Source organism: Lissotriton vulgaris, chromosome 6 (genome assembly GCF_964263255.1).
Source record: "Lissotriton vulgaris chromosome 6, aLisVul1.2, whole genome shotgun sequence".
Classification (NCBI taxonomy): domain Eukaryota; kingdom Metazoa; phylum Chordata; class Amphibia; order Caudata; family Salamandridae; genus Lissotriton; species Lissotriton vulgaris.
Genome location: NC_141694.1, coordinates 1,351,578,482 through 1,351,603,287, shown reverse-complemented (window position 1 = coordinate 1,351,603,287; position 24,806 = coordinate 1,351,578,482). Strand labels below are relative to the sequence as shown.

Sequence of the window (24,806 nt, the reverse complement as noted above, 5' to 3'; positions counted from 1 at the left end):
CCTGGGGGGTCTTTGTGGGACCCCCTGAGCAGTCTTAGGGGGTCAGGGTGTGTGAACCCTGCCCCCTTTTTTCGTTTTGCAATGTTTTTTCTTTGGTTTCTTGTTTCTCGGTTCCACCGAGGCACAAGATGGCTGCCAACACTTCCTGATTTGGAGTGTTGAGAGCCAATTAAACATCAGCTTGTGCACGGCAGGGTGTGTGCAGGTTGCGCTTAGGGTACGCGGACCCTCTGAGCCATAGATATATAAATGATTTTCACTGTCATTTTCTCAGGAACTGCTGAACGAATATACACAAAATAAGCAAAAGGCATGAGTCTCAACCAAGGACTACCTCTTTGCCAAATTTGGTGTAATTCTGTTCAGCAGTTCCGGCTATAGCTGCGTCTAAAGGTCCTATGGGAAATTGCATGGGGAAAACGAGTTTTGAGACCCCCCTTTTTTCTCGGCCCGCTTAATGAATCACCCTCAAACTTTCAAGATAGGAGCGGACCGGAGCTGGCCAAAAGTTTGGAAAGTTTCGCGCAGATTCGTCAATCGGCGCTAAGGTTATTCCAAATAGAATATTGTGGATTTCCTATGGGTAATAGGTCCTAACTGCTAGACACACTACCCAAACACCCCAGAGGGGGTAACCGAATACAAGCGTTACGTAGACTCGAGTCTCGTTTCATCTTACAAGCAGGCAGCATGTTTCCTATGGGGATGGATAATGATGAAGAATTGCATTCACATCTCTAAAGTGTCTGACTATTCCTGGCCCCAACTCGAGAAGAAGGTGGCCAAGATCCCGAGAGAGGTCGAAACTTGTTTTTGTAACAATAAACTTTTAATGTGCTTACCGCAATAATTGGAGTGGCTCATCTTTACCCGCCGAAGCTGAGTGAGGGAATTCTGATATGATATATATATATGTATATATATCACATCGGGAATATATATATGTGTATATATATATATATATATATATATATATATATATATATATATATGAAGAAAACGCCATTCTTTTCCACAGGTTGTCCAAGAATAACGAGAGTGAGCCCAGATTTTGTGCCAAATTCTCGGTGATTTATTTAATAATCACACCAGCCATCCGCCATAACGCGTTTCACCTCCCAAACGTGGCTTGATCACATGTACATCACATATATATATATATATATATATATATATATATATATATATATATATATATATATATATATATATATATATATATATATATATATATATATATATATATATATATATATATATATAGTTATAAATATACCTAGTTTCCATTGGAAAAGCCTTATTTGATGTGCCTCTATCTTTGGATCTGTTTGATGAATCTTCATGAAACTTTCAGGAAAAAAAAGTATTAAGTTGGGTCTTGTTGTGTATGGAAAGTTTTGGGGGGATCAGTCAAGCGGAGGCCAAGAAAAAGGGGGGTCAAAATATATGTGATTGCTTATGTTAATTCCAAAAGCAATGTTGGACACAACTACAGCCCGAATCACTGAACGGACCGACACCAAATGGAGCAGAAAGGTAGATCTTGGGTCAGAAAGAGTGCTGTTTTTGATTTGGTCTAAATCTGTTCAGTAGTTTTTGAGATATTCAAAGAAAACCAAATGTGTATATCTAGAAGTGCGAACCCTCCACGAATCCTCTTGATCTTGTACTGAGATCGTATTGGTTGCCAACACCTCAACCAGGAAGTGTTGGCAGCCTTATTGGGACTCGGACTCAGCTGAGTTTCAAACAAAAATTTAAAAGCAAAGAAAAGGGTGAAGGGTAGAAATACACTGATCTCCTAGGTCTGGTGCTGGAATTCCCCAGGAACCCCACCAGGGCTAAGCAGCATTTAAAACAAATAATTGCAGCGAAAATCATGACGGTACACAAATTTGCAATAAAAACGTTGCTGTCTCCATTCTTGTTTACAGTATAGCCCCTGGGTGTGTTAGGTCCATTGAGTATGTGGACATAAAAAAGAAATGGAGGGGGGTGCCCGAGACCCACCTCCTAAGTATCTTTTGAGCTCCGGGGACTACAACTTCCCCAGGGCTGGAAATCTAATATGTAGGGGGACCACACAACCCCCTTTCATGTGGCTCTTCAGAGGCCCCAGTACCACCACCTTCTTGGGGCTTAAATCATTAAATTAGTTGGGGCACAGACCCCTCGGGCCCTGTGGACCATCACCTCCCCGGGATCAGAAATTAACCTAGAAGTAGGAGAGGGGCCATGTGCACCACCCCATGGGCCATATACGCACTGGGACCATCACCTCCCTTGGGCCAGCCTGTGAAAAATAAAGCGGGGTCTTCACAGCCCCCACTAATGGCCCTGGGGACTGCCACCTCCCCAGGGTTGGCTCCTGCTATATTTTGAGGTCCCTACACTCTGGAGACAAAGTAACTAGCTTTGACAGCTCCCGCCAAGTGAGAGCAAGCAGTAACTCTGCTCCCAACGGGCAGGAGCGGGAAAACTGCTCCTGGGAGGCTGGGAGCGGAGCTTTAATTTGTTTCCCTGCTTGCTGTTAAGTGGGTGGGAAAACAGATGACAGAATTGCTCCCACATGCAGGGACCAGCATTTTTTGCTGCTTCCATAATGTGGGCTCAATTCCGGCTTCGCTGGAGGTAAAGGGGGCCAGTGTGGATTGCGGGGGCATTGAAGCTATGCCCGCGGTCCACAATGTAGTACACTGGCTGCTCAGGAGCAAGAAGCCAGATCCCGGGGATGGGGACCCCAAGGCCCAAATCAGCCTCCCCCACTGAAATTTGATGTGTCCAGGTGGATGTGTTTTCCGTGGCCCCCTAACCTCATGAATGGACAGTACACTTTAGTTCTCACTTCATCCCCCCCACTAGTAATAAACCAGAAGGTGCCTTTGCAGCGTGGTGGAGAAAAGCTGCATGGCCTCCGACAAGCTCTCAGCAATCCCACTGTGTGGGATTTACTGGCGGTAACAATAGGGGTTCTTGGCCCCCAATGACACTCAGCACCCACAAGGACTTCATCCCCCAACAAGTAGTACGCCAGGAGGGACACTTACAAAGTGGTTGAGAAAGGGGTGGGGCTTCCGACAAGCTCTCAGCATTCCCGCTGTGTGAGACTTACTAGTGGTAACAGGAGGGGTTCTTTGTCCCCAACGACCCTCAGCAGCCAAGGGAACTTCATCCCCCAACCAGTAGTGCGCCACAAGGTGCGTTTGCAGAATGGTTGAGAAAGGGGACGGGCCTCTGATGAGGTCTCAGCAATCCCTCTGTTTGGAACCTACTGGTAGTAACAGGAGGGGTTCTTGGCCACTAAGACCCTCAGCATCAAAGTAGACTTCATCTCTCAATGTGTAGTGTGCCAGGGGGGGCATTTGCCAAGTGATGGAGAAAGCAGGCGGGGACTCTAACGAACTCTTAGCAATCTATCTGTGTGGGACCTACTGGTGGTAACAGGAGGGATTCTTGGTCCCCAACGACCCTCAGCACCCAAGGGCACTTTTTTAGGGGTGGCTAAGCAAAACTCCCCCCACTCATCGAACAGTACGGAATTTGTCAGTAACTCTGTGGAATTCTGAAGAGTGAAACTACACAAATCCGCCCAGACCTTTTCCTGTCCTGTCCTGGTGAGAGCAGAGCCCATGGTTCTCCCTTATATTACTACGACTATGGAAATGTACAAAGCACCTGGAAACTTTGCCCGTTTGGCCCCTCCCCATCCACCGTAGTATACGAAGGTCTTCCCACCTTTTGCCAGGATGATGGGCAGCTCAACAAAAGGACCCCAGCATGTTTCCTGTCAATTTTGGGGACAAGTTCATGATGCTGAGGAATATGAGGACATCTACATCAAATACAGAAGCACTTACTTCACATAGTTAAGAGGAAGGACCCTTGTTTGGTTGAGATTTATCTCTTAGTATTCCTGTTTTCTTCTCTATAGAAGAATTCATGGTTTCACAGATTTCTGGATAAAGACGTATGAGGAACAATCACTTTGCTGAAATGCACTGGAGACATTTCCTAGTGGTCCACTATGCAGCTGTAGTGTTGACTACACACTAGACATTTTCCCAACACAGTAGCACTTACTAATCAACCAGCAGAAAGTACTCCAGTTGGATAGACATTTTGTGTGGACTCTTGTTTGATAAAGGGGCAGGTGAGGTTCCTTTCTGGCCCTGATGCTCATTTCACAGAAATTAAACCTCAACAGGAAGTACTTACAAATATAAACATAGCAGGCGCCTCAGTTGAAGCTCCACTTCTGTAAAGGATAAATTATCCTATCTTCTTGGGCTTGGGAAAGTCAAAGCATACTGTGTTTCCACTCATATTCCACGTTGAAAAATGATATGAAATCCTTAATGGAGGTAAAATCATCACTGATTTATTGGAGCACAATCTGATGTGTAAAGACTCTGATGAGTGGTTTCATTCTTGTCATCTCCTGGTGAGAGCAGTGTCCAAGTCTCCTTTTTGAAACCTCTAAGTATGCAAAAGCCCAAAATCCATAGCACAATTCACACACCCACTCACAGACATACACTGGCATTCACACACCTACTCACAGACATACAGAGGCACTCACACAACCAGTCACACACCCACACAGGCACTTATAAACCCAGTCTGAAAGAGATTATTAGTTATAGATTGCTTACCTTAGAATTACCCTCGGGCGTCAGACCGCATCCGGAGAACCTTTTTCGTAGCAGTACACTTGCGAGTCAGTAGGTGGCATCGGTCGACTCTGCACTTATCGTCGGCGTTGTGATCACCGGGATGATGTGGCGATATCTACTTAGACGCCCCCCCCTGTGCGCTGTCATCAGTTTTTTCTTTTTCTGTGCGAGCTAGCATAGATCGGGAGAGAGCGGTACCTCTTGTGATTTTTTGAGGTTTTTTTTCAGTGTTTCTCGACTTCTTTTTTGAGTTGTTTGACTCCTGGTGCACAGGGATGTCACATCGCTGGCTTCAAGCCTTGTGGCTCCTGCCACTAGGTGATGTCGGTGACGGACCCACATCTAATGTGCCTCTGACCATGACCTAAAGTCGTGCTCCGACTATCGGGCCATGGCCCAAAGTCTTTGCTGGAGAAGTCCCCAAAGCTTCTGGAGGTTGGCTCCGCGTTTCTCGAGGTCCCGGTCGAGACAGAGGTCACGGGACTGGTTGTGGAGCCATCACCACCACTCCTCGTCAAAGTCTTCGTCTTTGGGTAAGTCGAAGCACAAAAAGGAGAAGAAGAAGCATCGTCCCTCTCCGCGTTCTCCCCATCCGTCGGCTGACGTGGTGTGGGATGCTGAACGTAGTCGCCAGGCTCCGCCCCTTGGAGCCTGTTGGGTCAGTTCTGAGCCTCCGCCCCTTCCTGGGAGCCAGAGCGACCCCTGCCCAACTTTGCAGCTTTTATGAAGCCCTCCACTCCATTTTTGGGCAGCCTGACTCGGTCTGCGTGCCTTCAGACCCCGCAGACTCAGCTGGGGTGTTCTAGGCCTTCAACGCTGGCGGCTACGTCCTCCGGCCCCATAGGCCCCCCAGGGATCCAGGCCTAGATCTGGATCGGCACTGGTCGACCTTACTACACCGCCTCCCACTTGACATGGACACAGAGCTGGACCAACGTCGACCGACGCCAGTACCAGCGCCGACCGGTACTTTTGCCCCTTGTTCTACCCTGGTGCTTCCTATCACCCTGATTGGCAAGCAGAGGAGGTTGAGGAGGACTGGGAGGAGTCTGTGGACCCTCTGACAGACCAGTTGGAAGAACTGGACTGGAGAGAGGAGTTGGGTGAGGCCAGTGGTCTAGACAGTTCTTCAGACCTTCGCATACTTTCTCTCCCTACCGTGACTACAGAGGAGGGAACCTCTTACGCTGTGGTATTTCATAGGGTGGCTGAGGCCTTGAACATTGAGCTCACTACGGTGGCGGTCAGTACTAACCTCCTGACCGAGGTGCTTCAACTGGCAGCAGCCTCCTTGGAGCCCCTGCTGCCGTTCAATGAGGCCCTCACGGACATATTCATTATTATTATTATTATTATGTTTCTTATATAGCGCCAGAATCGACCCCCGAAGGGGTATCTCCGCGCTTGCCTTGGGAACCCGTCCTGGCTTTTCCCTGTGAGATAGCCCCTACAGTGCATCCCCAAGGTGAAAGCCAGGCATCCCGCCGCGGGGGGGGGGGCGTTGTGGAGATTAAGCAAGCTTAATGCCCAGAGTTGCAGAGTGTGAACCCATGATTAGGTCAGGCACCGAAGCGAGAATTATCGAGTCCATGGACATTTGAGCTCAAGACCCTGCCGCGTCGGGAATTGAACTCTAGTCCCGGGTCTGACCTCTGCTTCAGGGTCTGCCTGCTCTAACCAATGAGCCACACTTCTCCATTCTTCGGAGCACTTGGTCCAAGCCCAGCACAGGGGCTCCTGTGGATAGGATGATTGCCCGACAACACCGCCCAGCCTCAGGCGACCCCATTTTCCTCTCTCAACACCCTACCCCTTAAAAGCATGGTGGTCCATGCCTCTATTTCCAAGGGTGCATTCCCTACCGCTCCACCTGATAGGGAATCCAAGAAGCTGGATAACCCTGGGAAGAAGATATTTTCTTCCGCCAGCTTACGACTGGGGTTGGTGAACACTGCATGTCTCTTGGGTCGCCAACCCACTATGTGTGGGACACCGTCGCACAGGTGCTGCCACAGTGCCCGAAGGAGGCCTGGGCGTGCTCTCCAGTGTAGTTGCCGAGCGTAAAGATGCAGCAAAGTTCTCCATACGATGTGGGCTGGGCACCGCAGACTCGCTAGGCAGCAGAATTTTAACGTCAGTGGCCCTGAGACGCTGTGCTTGGCTGAGGTCCACTGGCTTTTTGGGCGATGTCCAATTGACTCTTTTGGACATGCCCTTTGATGGACCTCGCTTGTTTGGGGACAAATCAAACAACGCACTCGAGTGCTTTAAGGATTCTAGGGCTCCGGCCAGATCCTTGGGCCTCCATACCACCTCTTGCACGCACAGTCTGCTTTTCGCCCCTGTCGTGGCTACAAAAGAGGCGCCCCACCACGTTCCGCCCAGAGCCACAGCCCTGCACAAACTGGTCAGCCTCTGCACAGCTGGGGACGTAGGATCCAGCATCATGGGTCAGGAGGCCAGCGGGCAGGCCAGTAAACCAGTGCCCCCTCTGCAGCAGCCTCCAAACTTTCCTAGTCTGACCCTCCAAGGTCACCGGTTGCCAGTGGGCAGCATGATTCGCCATCACCTCCCCTACTGGCAGAACATCACTTCAGACAGGTGGGTTTTGTAGATAGTCAGAAGGGGCTACTTCCTCCCTTTCGACACTACCCCTCAATCCATGCCACCAACATTTCATCGCATGTCGTAGGATCACTTGCCCTTCTCCACCAGGAAGTTACGGGTCTCTTGGCCAAGGGAGCCATCAAACGCATCCCTGTGCCAGAAGTAGGTCATGGTTGCTACTCCCACTACAATCTAGTGCCCAAGAAGGACAGAGGCCTGCATCCTATCTTAGATCTCAGGGACGTCAACTGCTTCTCTGGAAGTAGAAGTTCAAGATGTTGACATTGGCTCAGGTTCTGTCTGCTCTCGACCCTAGAGACTGGATGGTAGCATTGGATTTGCAGGATGCCTGTTTCCACAATCCCATCTTGCTGGCCCACAGGGGTTACCTACGGTTCAAGGTAGGCCACTAGCATTTTCAGTTTACTGTGTTTCCCTTTGGCCTGACCAGTGCCTCTCAGGTGTTCACAAAAGTGATGGCAGTTGTTGAAGCTCATCTGTGCAGATCATGGGTCCCAGTCTTCCCCTATCTCGAACACTGGCTGTTGAAGGCTTACTCGCCCAGGGCTGTAATTTCCCACCTCCCGACTATGGCAGACCTCCTGCATTTGTTGAGGATCACTATCAATGTGCGGAAGTCACACCTGATTCCCTCTTAGAAGCTCCTTTTCATCTGAGTGGTTCTAGATACAACACAGTTTCAGGCTTATCCTCCCAAACAGGGAGTCCAGTATATTCGGGCTATGATTCCGATCTTTCAGCCTCTATCCCGTGTTTCGGTCAGAATGACCCTGAGGCTGGTGGGCCTCATGACCTCCTGCATCCTACTGGTGGATCATGCCAGGTGGCATATACAGGCTCTGCAGTGGGACGTGATCTTGGAGGGCACTGCACACTAATTGCACTGATGGCTAATGAACTAGGATTGGGTCAACAGCAGATCCCTCTCGAAGCGTAACTCCTGGGCTAGGGCGCTCACATGAGGGAGGTGGGGATCAGAGGCCTCTGGTCTCCGGCAGAGTCCTGGCTCCACATCAACCTTCTGGAGCTCCGGGCGATTCGCCTTGCACTGAAAGCATTCCTCCCTTCTGTAAAAGGAAGAGTAGTGCAGGTGTTCACGGAAACCACCACCACCATGTGGTACTGCAACAAACAGGGCAGGGTGGGGCCGTGAACCCTATGTCAAGACGCTTTCCGCCTTTGGACATGACTGGAACATCAGGGCATATCTCTGGTGGTTCAAAACCTAGCAGGTTCACTGAATACTAGGGCAGACTATCTCAGCCACTGGTGCATGATGGATCACGAATGGCGTCGTCACTCGGAGATGGTGCAAGGTCCCCTTCAGCAGCGGGGAGAGTCTTGGTTAGATCTATTTGCCAGCGAAGAGAATACGCAATGTCAGCACTTCTACGCATTGGAATTTCCAAGGCGGCACTCGCTTTTCATCACGAGTGGAGTTGGGGTCTTCTATACGCCTTTCCGCCTATACCACTTCTGCCCAGAGTGCTGAAGAAGATCAATCATGACTGGGCCCAAGTCATTTTTGTGGCTCCGGATTAAGCACAACGTTTTTGATATCCCGAGCTCTTGCACATGGCCATCGATCCTCCAATCAGACTGCCTCTTCTGGAGGATCTTCTGTCACAGCAACAGGGGATGGTCCTCCACCCGAACCTGTCCAGGATCTACCTCCATGCTTGGAGATTCAGCTGCAGCAGTTGACAGCTTTTGACCTTCCTCCTGAAGTCTATAATGTAATCTTAGCAGCCAGGCATCCCTCCACTATGCGCCTGTAGATGGAACAAATTTGTGACATGGTGCACAGCAAAGGCTGTGGATCCCCTTTCTGCCCCACTATCAGAGGTTCTCCTCTTCTTTCTTTCTTTGGCCTGCAGGGCTCTGATCTGGGTTCTCTTAAGGCTATCTTTCGGTCATTTCGGCCTTTCTTTGGCTCCCTGATCAGCGTCACTTTTCAATTCCCCTATTGTAAATAATTTCCTTAAGATCATTACTCATTTGTTTCCTCCAAATCCTTTTGTAAGGCCCCAGTGGGACTTGAACATGGTTCTGACCTACCTTATGTGAGCTCCATTCGAGCTGCTACATAATTATCCTCCCAGACTCCTGACTTTAAAAACTGCTTTTTGGTTGCATTCACCTCTGCTTGCAGGGTGAGTGAGCGTCAAGCTCTTTCTTCTAAGCCTCCTTTCCTTTGCTGTTCATCCGGACAAGGTTGTTCTCCGAACTCGACCCTCATTTGTTCCCAAAGTAGTCACCAGTTACCTCTATCGGCATAGGACAGACCATCACTTTGCCCACCTCCTTCCCACCCCCTCATCCTTCTAAAAAGGAGGAGAGGCTCCATCGTCTGGATCCAAAATATGCGCTCTCATTTTACCTGGATCGCTCAAAACAATTCTGGGTGTATGATCTCTTTGTTGACTATGTGGGCGCCAAGAAAGTTCGGGCCATTGAAAAACAGACCATCTCTCGATGGGTCATTCTTTGCATTAAAATCTGTTATTCCTTGGTAAAAAAGGAACTGCCAGTAGGGTTGCATGGCCATTACACCAGGGCGACAGCAGCCACTACTGCTTTGGGACATGGAGTCCCCATTCATGACATCTGTCAGGCAGCTGCATTGGCTTCCTTGCACATGTTCACTAAGCATTACTGTCTGGTCAGCCAAGTCGGGAGAGACGGCCTCTTTGGGCTTTCAGTTCTCCAGGACTTTCTGGGGTGCACTTAGTTCACAGACCCACCTCCGGGGATAGTACTGCTGGGGTATCTATTCTAAGGTAAGGAATCCATAACTAATAGTCTCTTTCAGATGAACAAGTTACTTACCTTCGGTACCGATATATCTGTAAGAGACATATATTGATTATGGATTCCTTATGACCCCACTGATCCTCCCCGTTCTGCGAACTGACTTCTAGGGTAAGGGACTCCCTTACAGGGCCCTAGTTCATGCACCAGTGGTCAGTGTTTTGCATGGCTCTGCGCTTTTGACGTGGAATGTCATGTAAAGAACTGATGTCAGCGTACAGGGGCGGCGTCTAAGTAGGTACCATGACGTCAACCCGGCGATGACGATGCCGACAATTAATGCAGAGTTGACAGATGCCACCTACCGACAGGCGGGTGTACTGCTACGAAAAAAATTCTCCGGATCTAGTCTGATTCCTGGGGGGAATTCTAAGGTAAGGAATCCATAACTAATAAATGTCTCTTACAGATATATCGTTACCAAAGGTAAGCAACTTGTTCTTCACATGCTCACACATGTACTCACAGACAACTCACACACCCACACAGGCACTCACAGACCCACACAAGCACTCACTCATCCACATAGGCAATCATATACCCACTAAGACACTCAGACACCCTCTCACAGACTCATACAGCCATGCACCCACCCTGTCATAGTCCCATACATCCACTTACTGACTCACAGACCGATACAGTTAGTCAAACATTTACTCACAGACGGATACAGCCACTCATATACCCACGTGCAGCCATTCACACACACACCAAAACACACACACACAGACCCATACACCCACTAACACACTCACTAACCGTCCTATACAGCCACTCACACATCCATTATCAAAGTTAGGAAACACATTTGAAAATGTAAAAATTCACTGAAAAAACGCAATGGTTACAGGGACGTCATAGTTAGGAAAGAACATTTAAAAAAACATAGACATTAACTGAATAAAACAAAGGCTACAGGGACGTAATAGTTAGGAAATACAATTAAAAAAACCTTATAAATTAACTGAAAAAACCAAAGGTTACATGGACATTATACTTTGGAAATATCAATAAAAAGCCATGAAAATTCATTGACAAAAACAAAGGTTACACATACATTATATGTAGGAAATAAAGTTTTTAAGATATGAGAAATTCACTGATAAAAACAGAAGTTACATGGGTATTATAGTTAGGCTCAGATTTCACTAGTACAAAACCAGTGAAATTCTGCAGTTATAGTTACCTGAGCTAACTTACCCCCCGCAATGCACTGCTTATAACCTCACCTATTATATCACTCATGACATGGTCAGTGAAAGTAATGATGGCATCACTGACGACATCTCAAATTGCATCACTGATGACATCATCCGGTGATTGTGAGTGTTTTCTAAAGGTTTAGAGTGTTAAACATATATATTAAGGTACTATGAAAGTTAAATTAGTATACTTTATGTACTACTAATGAGTGATACTATTTCTGATATATAATATGTGAGTTGGGACTTTACAGTGTGTGGTAACAATATACCACAATCACTTTACTATTTTGTTTCTAGTATGTGAGTGGGTGTGTGGCATGTAAATGGCAGTATGGGTGAATAAGTGGATATGTGAGTCGCTCTATGGGTGAATATAAGTGGCTATGGGAGTATTTGTGGAGTGAATATGTGTAAGTCGCTGTATGGATGACTGAGTGGCTGTTTGGTTAACTGAGTGGATGTATGAATGGCTGTATTAGAGAATCAGTGTCTGAGTGGATGTATGGGTAAGTGAGTAGACATGCTTGTCTGTGTGTGTGAGTAGGTATATGAGTGAGTGTGTGAGTGGTTGTATAGGTGAGTGAGTGGCTCTGTTGATAGGCTGTATGGTTGAGTTATTGGGTGTGTGAGGGGCTGTGCACCAGGACGTGTGAGGGAGCAAGTAGAGACAGTGAAGGAGGTGGAAAAAGGGAAAGCACCAACGAAGGTAAAAGTGGGGAGGGGTGATCTGTCGACTGGGCATGAGGACAGCTGGTAGGAGACAGAGCTGGTAAAAGCATGAGCACTGTGCAGAGTGCTGAAAAGAAAGATAAAAGTAGGTCCTAAATTGGCCATTGGCACTGGAAGTACTTGATCCATGCGCTGGGGGAAGGCTAAACACAAGAAGAGGCATTGCCATGCACACCAGGGAAAATGGTGACAAAGAACATGAAACAAGCAATGCAGCAGGCACATGGGAAGCCTGTGAGTGGGATAAAGCCCACAGATTGAACACAGGATGTCTCTTAACATCAGTGAATGCAGTGTCTAGCTGAGACCTAAAAACAATCTGAAATCCTTGATGGAGGTGCATATATCATTGATCTGTCAGAGTGCAATCTGTAGTGACTGTGATGAGTGGGTTCTTTCATCTCACCTCCTACAGAGAGCAGAGTACATGATTCTCCCTTTAAATCACTACAAGTATGTAAATGTGCAAAATCACTTGAAAGCTCAGCCCGTTTGCCTCTAAACCCTCCTCCTTAGTAGCAGGCAAAGGTTTTCCCGCCTTTTCCCATGTTGATGGATAGCTTACCAAAAGGCCCCCCTGAGTGCGTTTCCCATCGATTTAGGTGATGTGTTTTCCATGCAGAGTAATATGAGGACGTCTTCACCAAACAAAGAAGCACTTACTTCATGAGGTAAGAAGAAGTACCCTTGTTTGGTGGAGATTCACCTCTTTGTAGTCTCATCATCTTCTCTGTAGGAGGATTCATATTATCATCAATTTCTGGAAAAAGACGCTTGTGGAACAATCACATTGCTGAAATTAAGCACACACACAAGGTCACTGGTGATATTTCCTCCTGGTCCAAAACACAGCTGTAGTGAAGAATATGCTCTGGACATTTACCCAACGAGTTAGCACTTACTAATGAACCAGTAGAAAGTACTCCAGTTAGGTAGACATTTGGTGCAAAACTGTGGACTGTTGTTGGATAAAGGGGGAGATCGGGTTCCGATCTACTTACAGACCCACACTGCCAGTGACTGATACAATCACTCACACACCCACAGAACCACTCACACACCCTCTCACAGACCCATATACCCACTCATACACCAACAAACACATCTACAAAACAACTCACACACCCAGTCACCAGCCCATACAGCCTCTAACACACATAATCACAGACCCATACAGCAACTCACAAGCCCTCTCACAGATCCATATTGCCAATCACAAACCCACTCACACACCCACACAGCTACTCACACACCCACTCACATGTGTATACAGCCACTCACACAGCCACTCATGACACATAAAACCACTCACACACCCACTCATACTCCCATATAGACACTAGAACACCTACTCACTAACCCATACACCCACTCATAGAACCATACAGACACTCACACACCCATTTCACAGACCCATACAGCCAGTCGCATACCCACTTACAGACCCATACAGCCACTCACATATCTACTCACTGACCCATTCAGTCACTCACATACCCACTGACAGACCCATACATATACCCAGACACTCACACATCCATTCACATACCAACACAACCAGTCAAGCACCCATACAACCATTCATGCACTCAGTCACACACCCATACAACCACTCACACCACCACTCACACACCCAGAATACTACTCATAAGCCCATTCACAGACCCATACAGCCACTCACTTATCCACTGACAGAGCTAGAGAGCCACCCACACACCCACTGACAGATCCATACATCCACTCTCATATCCACTCATGCACCCATACAGCCGCTCTGACTCCGACTAACACACTGATACAGTCACACAGCCACCCAGATGACGTATGTTAGAAATAGTATCAATTATTAGTAGTACAGAAGGAATAGCGATTTAATGTATGCAGTAGCTTAGTATATATCTTTAAGTCTCAGAAACGTATACGAAACACTACACTCGCTGGATGATGTCATCAGTGATATAATCCATGATGTCATTTGAGATGTTATCAGTGATGTCACTCACCATGGCATGAGTGATATAATCTATGAGCTCATAAGCAGTGAATTGCAGGGTGTAAGTTATCATTTGCACAGGTAACTATAACGGCTGAATTTCTATGGTTTTGTGCATGTGAAATCTGTGTCTAACTATAACGTCCCTGTAACCTTTGTTTTTTCAATGAGTATATATATATATATATATATATATATATATTACCTACTGGCGGTCGCCAGTAGGTATATATAGTTAGGATTTTTTCTCTATGGGATTTTTGAAAATTCTATGTCTAATAACTTTGGCGTTTGTGGACGGAATTGGCTGAAATTTTCAGGAAAATGGAACATTTTGTTTCTGAGCAGCCCCTGACAATTTGGGGGGGTTTCATCAAGGGGGGGACGAGAATAAAGGGGGGTCCCAAAACGCGTTTTTCCCATGTTAATTTCCATAGGGCGGTTGGCCTCACTTTTAGCTCGAACGGCTGAATGGATTTGCACGAAACTTGGCAAAATTGTAGGGACTGTTAGCCTGATGTGCCTTTGCTAGGTCTCAATATATGTGCTCCAGTGGATTTTGAGTAATTTAGGTTCAAAAAAAGATATATATCTGGGCGGAGCCTAACCACACATCTGATCTGATTGGCTGTCAGCACTTCATCCAAGAAGTGTTGGCAGCCATCTTGGGACCAATATACATGATAGCACCTCATTAAAAAGCATTGTAGTTAATAGAGGGTTTTAGGACTTTAGTTACATTATAAATCATTTGTTGATGGTACCATACTCGTTTTAGGAATTGTGGTGGGTTCTAAGGTGATTTTACCATGTGAAAAAACCTTCTGCTGTGATATCATGAATATTGTTTGAAAGAAAACTAATATCTCATGATTTTCCCACAGTGGTTTGGAAGGGGATCTATAAGCTAAACTGAAAGCATATTTTCTGTAAATTCACATTATCTTTCTCAGTCATGTGAAAATGAAGTCTGACATTCTCAGTAAAACATGTACATCCAACAAGGATAGAGACTGTCAGTTGATTCCTTTGTGTTCTACTGCAGCCTCCTAGAGTGTTCTAAAGAACAACTAGAGCGCTAACAGTCCTACTTATTACAAAGGTATGGCACACCTGAAGCCATCTTGATTGGAATAAAGTGGTACCTCTTAAAACATTTAATTTAAAAAGAAACAACATGAGGGGGTATATTTTGCCATAGAAAGTATGATTAGTGCTGCAGAATGAAATATTAGGGCACATTTTGAGTGACTTCTCAAATCCTTTTCTATTTCATTAAAACATTCTGACATGCAGTCTCCCAAAATGGCCACCAGAGATAAAAGAGCCCAAATGTAGCCCAAATATCACCCAGATGTAGCCCAAGTATAGCCCAATGACAGAATGTCCCAGAGTGTTCTAAAGAACAACTAGAGCGCTAACAGTCCTACTTATTACAAAGGTATGGCACACCTGAAGCCATCTTGATTGGAATAAAGTGGTAACTCTTAAAACATTTAATTTAAAAAGAAACAACATGAGGGGGTATATTTTGCCATAGAAAGTATGATTAGTGCTGCAGAATGAAAAATTAGGGCACATTTTGAGTGACTTCTCAAATCCTTTTCTATTTCAATAAAACATTCTGACATGCAGTCTCCCAAAATGGCCACCAGAGACAAAAGAGCCCAAATGTAGCCCAAATATCACCCAGATGTAGCCCAAGTATAGCCCAATGACAGAATGTACCAGAGTGTTCTAAAGAACAACCAGAGCGCTAACAGTCCTACTTATTACAAAGGTATAGCACACCTGGAGCCATCGTGATGGGAATAAAGTGGTAACTCTTAAAACATTTAATTTAAAAAGGAACAAAATGAGGGGGTATATTATGCAATAGAAGGTATTATTAGTGCTGCAGAAAGAAACATTAGGGCACATTTTGAGTGACTTTTCAAATCCTCTTCTATTTCATTAAAAAATTCTGACAAGCAGTCTCCCAAAATGGCCACCAGAGACAAAAGAGCCCAAATGTAGCCCAAATATCACCCAGATGTAGCCCAAGTATAGCCCAATGACAGAATGTCCCAGAGTGTTCTAAAGAACAACTAGAGCGCTAACAGTCCTACTTATTACAAAGGTATGGCACACCTGAAGCCATCTTGATTGGAATAAAGAGGTAACTCCTAAAACATTTAATTTAAAAAGGAACAAAATGAGGGGGTATATTTTGCCATATGAATTATGATTAGTGCTGCAGAAAGAAAAATTAGGGCACATTTTGAGTGACTTCTCAAACCCTCTTCAATTTCATTAAACAATTCTGACATACAGTCTCCCAAGATGGCCACCAGAGACAAAAGAGCCTAAATGTAGCCCAAATATCATCCAGATGTACCCCAAGTATAGCCCAATGACAGAATGTCCCAGTGTGTTCTAAAGAACAACTAGAGCGCTAACAGTCTTACTTATTACAAAGGTATAGCACACCTGGAGCCATCGTGATGGGAATAAAGTGGTAACTCTTAAAACATTTAATTTAAAAAGGAACAAAATGAGGGGGTATATTATGCAATAGAAGGTATTATTAGTGCTGCAGAAAGAAAAATTAGGGCACATTTTGAGTGACTTTTCAAATCCTCTTCTATTTCATTAAAAAATTCTGACAAGCAGTCTCCCAAAATGGCCACCAGAGACAAAAGAGCCCAAATGTAGCCCAAATATCACCCAGATGTAGCCCAAGTATAGCCCAATGACAGAATGTCCCAGAGTGTTCTAAAGAACAACTAGAGCGCTAACAGTCCTACTTATTACAAAGGTATGGCACACCTGAAGCCATCTTGATTGGAATAAAGAGGTAACTCCTAAAACATTTAATTTAAAAAGGAACAAAATGAGGGGGTATATTTTGCCATATGAATTATGATTAGTGCTGCAGAAAGAAAAATTAGGGCACATTTTGAGTGACTTCTCAAACCCTCTTCAATTTCATTAAACAATTCTGACATACAGTCTCCCAAGATGGCCACCAGAGACAAAAGAGCCTAAATGTAGCCCAAATATCATCCAGATGTACCCCAAGTATAGCCCAATGACAGAATGTCCCAGTGTGTTCTAAAGAACAACTAGAGCGCTAACAGTCTTACTTATGACAAAAGTGTGGCACACCAGAAGCCATCTTGATTGGAATGAAGTGGTAAGTCTGAAAACACTCAATTTAAAAAGGAACAACATGAGGGGGTTAATTTTGCCATAGAAAGTATGATTAGTGCTTCAGAAAGAAAAATTAGGGATCATTTTGAGTGACTTCTCAAATCCTCTTCTATTTCATTAAAAAAATTCTGACATGCAGACTGAAACATGCACTTTGAATACCAGCAGCAGACGTCCCTGGTGAGCAGTAGCTTTACTACAGTGATCTAATGTGCAACTAGAGTGCTAACATTCAGAATTTATGGCAAATGTGTGACACATCTGAATGCCTTCTTGATGGAACCAAAGTAAACAAGCATTGAAAATGCAATAGATCTCGCCCTCGTTTAAGTTAAAGCCATTCTGTTTGTAATGAGGTGGCTTTTTAGCTTTGCTTTTATTAGTGTTTTTTCAACTTTCATGTAAATAACATGCATCTGTATGCATATAAGTATATGTATGCATGCATTTATGTTTGTATTTATATAGATATACAGATGATATATGTTTATATATGTATGTATATATATATATTCACTGAAAAAAGCATAGGCTATAGACCATATATAGTTAGGAATTAGCATTTACAAAACCTTGAAAATTCACTGAAAAAACCATAGGTTATAGACCATATATAGTTAGGAATTAGCATTTACAAAACCTTGAAAATTCACTGAAAAAACCATAGGTTATAGACCATATATAGTTAGGAATTCGCATTTACAAAACCTTATTTTACTCACACAAAACCATTGAAATTTCATATATAGTTAGTTGCACTAACTATATATCGCGCACCCGCAATCCACTGCTGATGATGTCACATATTACATCATTCATGACATGGTCAGTGACATCACTGATGACATCACTGATGACATCTTAAATGACATCACTGATGACATCTCAAATGACATCACTGATGACATCACTGATCACATCTCATTTGACATTACTGATCACATCACTGATGATATCATTCATGTGATAATACGATGAACCTCTTCAGACTCTAATATAACCTTAGATACAATCAGTGTAAACAGACACTCACAGACTGTCACTCATCCATGGAGTTACTCACACACCTAGTCAGTCATGCAAAGAATCAATCACACCTCCATTTCCTCAACTATACAGTTATACAAACTTTACTTATTCAAACATATACTAACACATATTTACTCTCTTATACAATCCTTGATACAAGTTCACAATGATCCATACAGCCACTCACACATTCACTGGCTCTTATGCACAGTTATTTATATATGTCAACTCTCACATGTACTGTGTTTTACATATGTACTTACTTTGACATGTAGCACTGAGATATCCATTCACTCACCAATACACTCATGCACACTGTCAACCGCCCATACAGCTGTTTCCACATGCACTTTTGAAACCATACATCTAGTGAATCAACTGCTCACACATCTATGCACAGAGTCATACACCTCCCAGCCACCCACACACACACTCAGTCTCCCATACAAATACTTGGGCAACCAATCAATAACCCATATAGTTACTCATATAGCTACTTATCAACACATGCAACAGTTTACAGAACAACAGACATAATGATGCACAAATTAAGACAGTTTAGTCACTAACCCATGCACTCAGTGAGACACATTTAATCCCTCACTCATACAGTCAGTCATGCACCTACTAAATCCTTCATCCAGACACTTATACATCCACTCATTCTTCAATATGTAAGACATATTTTAACTTTACAGAAACATAGTCACTGGATGTTGTCATCAGTGATGTCATCAGTGATGTCATTTGAGATGTCATCAGTGATGTCACCAGTGATGTCACTGACCATGTCATGAATGATGTAATATGTGACATCATCATCAGTGGATTGCGGGTGCGCGATATATAGTTAGTGCAACTAACTATATGTGGAATTTCAATGGTTTTGTGTGAGTAAAATAAGGTTTTGTAAATGCGAATTCCTAACTATATATGGTCTATAACCTATGGTTTTTTCAGTGAATATATATATATATATATATATATATATATATATATATATATATATATATATATATATAACACCTTGGCTGCTAGAGGTTTTCCCCCCCGGTGCTGAACTCATAGAGTTCCCATTGTTCATGTCGAGCTCAGCTCGTCATCAGCACAGCTCAACCATGCCTCATGACGAGCTGAGCTCGTCATGAGCATCGAAGGGGATATATATATATATATATATATATATATATATATATATATATAGAGAGAGAGAGGGAGAGAGAGAGAGAGAGAGAGAGAGAGAGAGAGAGAGAGAGAGAGAGAGAGAGAGAGAGAGAGAGATTAAAATGTTATATATACATCTGCCGTTAACTATTTATGATCCTGGTATTTTGCCTGCCACTGTGTTAAAACGAAGTGGATTTGCACAGTTTGTATCGAGGTTCATAGGTGGAAATGTTTGTTGAAGCTATTCCATTCAAGTATTGGATATGACTGCACAGGGAAAACTGCACATTTAACAGAAATATGTTCAGCTTTATGACTCTAGTGTTTAATCGTATGGTGTTTTGCTACCATCAAATCAAATGAAAATGTAGGCTTTGTCAAAAGTATAAGGTGCCAGTGCCTATCTTCAAGTACATTTTCTATATCCAAATCTTTCATTATAATAATTGACCTCTACGCATGTGATCTAGCTCAGCAATCTATGTCTTTCATGGATATCACTGAATGTAGTTAGTGGATGATGCTATTATCTCTTTGAAGGTTAATTTTGATATTTATCTCACGTTAGGTTTAATTATTGATGCATTTGGAGAGTTGAGGGACCAACAGGAACAAGTTAAAGAAGACATGGAGGTAAGAAGGGAAGTAACAGATTTTCTTTTTGGTAATGTAGACAACAAAGTAATGAATTAATTATGTTATGCTGTATTAATTACCTTGATGTAGAATACTGTCTGGCGCTAATTGATTGCACTTAATGACCCTGATGTTCCCTACCTCCTGACTGATCCTTTATTAATATTAAGCAAATGCTTTGTTTCACTGAATGCTCCTAGAGACCCACTTCCATATTCAGCAGTACAAAGGAGAAAGGCTATGTTATGATGTTTTGAGAAACTTAAAACTTTCTTTTCTTCTCTAACGCACTGAATACTTCAGATGAAAACAATTTATGACTGAACTCCAAATTTCGTCTGTGTTGGTTCAATTAATAAAACACTGTGAAAAAAGTCAGAAATGTTCTCCAATAGGGTTATTTCTGAGTGTAGAGCAAATGAGTAATTTCTATTTAATTCAGAAAGTATTATATGCATGCTCCTGGATATCTACGTGGGTCATAGACAACCAAGAGTACTAAAATACGTACCTATTTCTTCATACAGAAGTGTAACTGTGCATTTGTGTAGGTGGAAATGTATCACAAAATTGCCTTTACAAGTGGAAAAAACGTATTCTACACCTCAATCAAAAGAGTGGGTTTCAGGGATGTTACTGCCCCATTCCCGCCCTATATCCCACATTTACACTTCAATGATAGTAAATTTGCAAAAAGTTTCAGGGTCTGAATCTAGTTTAAAAAATGTATATAAATAGCAACAGGTCTGGACATTTGTGTATTTTAGAAGCTTGTACAGATAGACCAACCCAATAGTTCGCAAATGCTTCCCCTCAAACTATTTTACTTTCACACATACATTCTACCTAAGCATTATTTCCATATAAACAAATCCCATTTGAGAAGAAAACACCACATTTTATTTTTGAATGGGATTTTGTTCTTGCAGATTGAATATGTTGTTCACTTCCATTTGTTGTAGGATCTCATGTACTGTTGAGAATCAGGTTCAATGTCACTGATGGTTCAAGTCACCACATTTAGAGTTGGGTGATAATGGAAACACTCTAATTTCTGGAGGATGTGGCAAGTCTGCAATCCGAGAATTATCTGCTGAACTGAACTATATCTTCCAAGATAGTCATACGTCAATGGGAAGCCTGCCTCAAACAGGGGATTTACTACTCACCTCATAAATTAAGTTGTTAAAACTGCAAGTTAAACATTACATTCCAAGAACACAATCTGCCACTTTGGAATTGTACTGATATTCGTCCAGCCATGGAATTGATTTGAGGTTTATTGAATGGCCTACTAAACTACTGGTGTAGCAAGGGAAACACCTCCACATATCGGCTGTGGGCTGCCTTTTTGATTTTAGCTGTTTGTTAAACCATGGTGCATCCCGACTGAGAATCAGGAGCTTTGTAAGAAAAGCATTTTGGTGGCTGTTACACTGCACATTTAACTCTCCACACCTGGGACTGTCCCAAGCTCAGGTGCACTGGCTCATTGACTTCTCCCCTGAGCAGTAACTCTCCCATATCTCTGGCACTATGTCCCAGTGTCAATTGACTCATGCCTTTATGTCTCTGTTTCTCCATGACTCTCCGCCTCCTCTGTCACCTTGATGTGACTCCCTTGTGACTCTGCCATCTTTTTTGGCTGCCCCTAAGAGCACATGGAAAGAGTCCTTGGAACCCTGACCCCTAGCCACCTTTACCAACCTCAAGACTGACATCATAGCTCCACTCAACATCGACTCCAGAGCCTAGATTCTCCTCTGTGACCTCATCTTTCACCTGGAAGAGCCAAACAACCCCTCCTCCACAGCACTCCTCAAAACTTGAGCAACATTGGACTCATCTCAGAAGCAACACACACTGCTGGACAAACACTGGACTCCATCTTCACCACAAGTGACAGCATTAAATGCAGCACCACCTCCCTGCTCACATGGACCAACTACTCCATCATCCATTTCTAAATCAACACACCTCATGTCAACACCCCTAGCACTCCAAGTCACAGCTGGGGCAAAATCACAGATGCAGACTAGCTCAGCTAGCCCGACAGATAACCTTGACAAAGACATCAATAACTTCAACTGGATCAAGAACTGCACAGACTCCCTCGCACCCTTCAGACACAACAAGTATAGTAGATCAAACAAGCAGGCCAGCAAATACACAGAAGTCCTTTGAGGCATCAAACAATGCTGTAAACAGCTAGAAAGGAAATGGAGAGCCAGCATGACACTACCGACAAATTACCTACAAGGCTGCACTCAGATGCTATCACCAGCAATTAAGAGACACCAAGAAAAGAGCACTAGTGGACCTCATCGAAGGACGCTCCAACAGCTACAAGAAGATCGTCTCAATCTTAAAGGATTTTATCTCATCCTTACCTAAGGCCAACAACATTGCTGCCTCCCAATAGCTGTACGACAACCTATTAAAATTCTTCCACAGTAAAATCGCAAACATCTACCGCAACTTTGCATACCAACCCAACCGAAGAGAATTCTTTGCTAACCTACCCACCAACAACCTAGACAGCCTCCTGACTGAATGGACAACGCTCGCCAGAAATAACACAGTTGCAATCATATGGACCATCACCTCAGGGGATACAATAGACCCATTGCTCCCTCCACATCTACAACCAGGGAACATCATCAATCAGCAACACCCTGACCCACATCATCAACACCTCCATCGTGTCAACCACTTTCCTGGATGAATGGAAACTTGCTGAAATCAACGCTCTTCGCAAGAAGCCCACAGCCGACCCAAATCTACTGAACAACTTCCGACCCATCTCCCTGCTCCCCTATGCAGCCAAAGGGATTGAAGGCCATCAACAAGTCATCCACAAACCACCTCGAACTACAGCATCTTCCAGACAACACTCAATGAAGATTCAGAATGAACCGCCGTACTTAAATAGCTCTCATCACAGGCAGAGATGACATTTATATCATTCTACACTGAAGGGAAACCACAGCCCTCATCCTGCTTGACCTCTCTGAGGCCTTCAACACTGCTTCCACTTGACCCTCATCAGAAGACTCCACGAGATTAGCAGGCATGGATTCACTCTCACATGAATCTGTTCCTTCCTCATGGGAAGAACCTAGAGGGTCTGGCTGCCACCCTTCACATCAGAGACCAGGAAACTGACTGCCACAGGGATCGTCTCTCAGCCCCACCCTTTTCAACATAGCCATGGCATTGCTCATCAACATTATTCAATGACAAGACATCACCGTCATCTGCTATGCCGATGATACCCAACTCATCCTTTCCCTGACAGACAAGAAAACCACCACCAGAACAAACTTCGCAACTCCATGGTCATGGTAGCGGATTGGATTGTAACCATCTGCCTGAAGCTCAGCTGTGACAAGAAAGAAGCAGTTGAATTCAGCAACAAGCGCTCACCATGGGGCTCCACCTGGTGGCCGTTGGAACTAGGACCAACACCCAAAAGCACAGACCATGCAAGAGATTTAGGGATCATCCTGCACTACAATTTCAACAGGATCAATCAATCAATCAATCATAACACTTGTATAGCGCACTACTCACCCGGAAGGGTCTCAAGGCGCTTGGGGGAAGGGGTCCGCTACTGCTCGAACAGCCAGGTCTTGAGTTGTCTCCTGAAGGCGAGGTGGTCCTGGGTCAGCCGAAGGTGGATGGGGAGGGAGTTCCATGTCTTGGCCGCCAGGTAGGGGAAGGATCTGCCTCCGGCTGTGGCTCTTCGGATGCGTGGTACGGCGGCGAAGGCGAGGCTAGTAGACCGTAGCTGGCGGGTGGGCTTGTAGAAGGTCAGGCGGTCGTTGAGGTACTTGGGGCCCAAGTCGTGGAGAGACTTGTGTGTGTGGGTGAGGAGCCTGAACGTGATCCTCTTGTTGACAGGGAGCCAGTGCAGGTCCCTCCGGTGGCCGGAGATGTGGCTGCGTTGGGGGATGTCCAGGATGAGTCGGGCGGAGGCGTTCTGGATGCGTTGGAGTCTTTTCTGTAGCTTGGCTGTGGTTCCGGCGTAGAGGGTGTTTCCGTAGTCCAGTCGGCTGGTGACGAGGGCCTGGGTGACCGTCTTCCTGGTTTCGGTCGGGATCCATCGGAAGATCTTGCGAAGCATGCGTAGGGTGTGAAAGCATGATGAGGAGACGCGTTGACTTGTCTGGTCATTGAGAGGGAGGAGTCCAGGATGAATCCTAGGTTGCGTGCGTGGTCTGTTGGCTTGGGAGCGGTGCCCAGGGCTGGGGGCCACCAGGAGTTGTCCCAGGCGGAGGGCGAAGGTCCCAGGATGAGGACTTCCGTCTTGTCTGAGTTCAGTTTCAGGCGGCTGTTCTTCATCCACTCGGCGACGTCTTTCATCCCTTCGTGCAGGCTGGTTCTGGCGGTGTGAGGGTCTCTGGTGAGGGAGAGGATCAGCTGGGTGTCGTCGGTGTAGGAGATGATGTTGAGGTTGTGTTGGCGTGCAATGGCAGCAAAAGGTCTCATGTAGACGTTGAAGAGGGTGGGGCTGAGAGATGATCCTTGCGGAACGCTGCAGATGACTTCGGTGGCCTCGGATCGAAACAGGGGAAGGCGGACTCTCTGTGTTCTACCGGCGAGGAACGAGATGATCCACTCCAGTGCCTTCTCTTGGATGCCGATGTTGCTGAGGCGTTGAACTAGGGTGCGGTGGCAGACAGTGTCGAACGCTGCAGAGAGGTCCAGGAGGATGAGTGCCGCTGTTTCCCCGTTGTCGAA

At 44.9% G+C, this 24,806-nt stretch overlaps 1 protein-coding gene across 1 annotated transcript in view; it reads left to right on the top strand.

Moving 5' to 3' along the window:
- The window catches only part of RYR2 (ryanodine receptor 2), a 3,481,211-nt gene that overhangs the window by 3,439,168 nt on the left and 17,237 nt on the right, over nt 1–24,806 (top strand). The window contains exon 101 of the mRNA XM_086925791.1: nt 19,996–20,060. Within this exon, the coding sequence (XP_086781917.1) occupies nt 19,996–20,060 (65 nt within the window). The remainder of the gene's footprint in view (nt 1–19,995; nt 20,061–24,806) is intronic.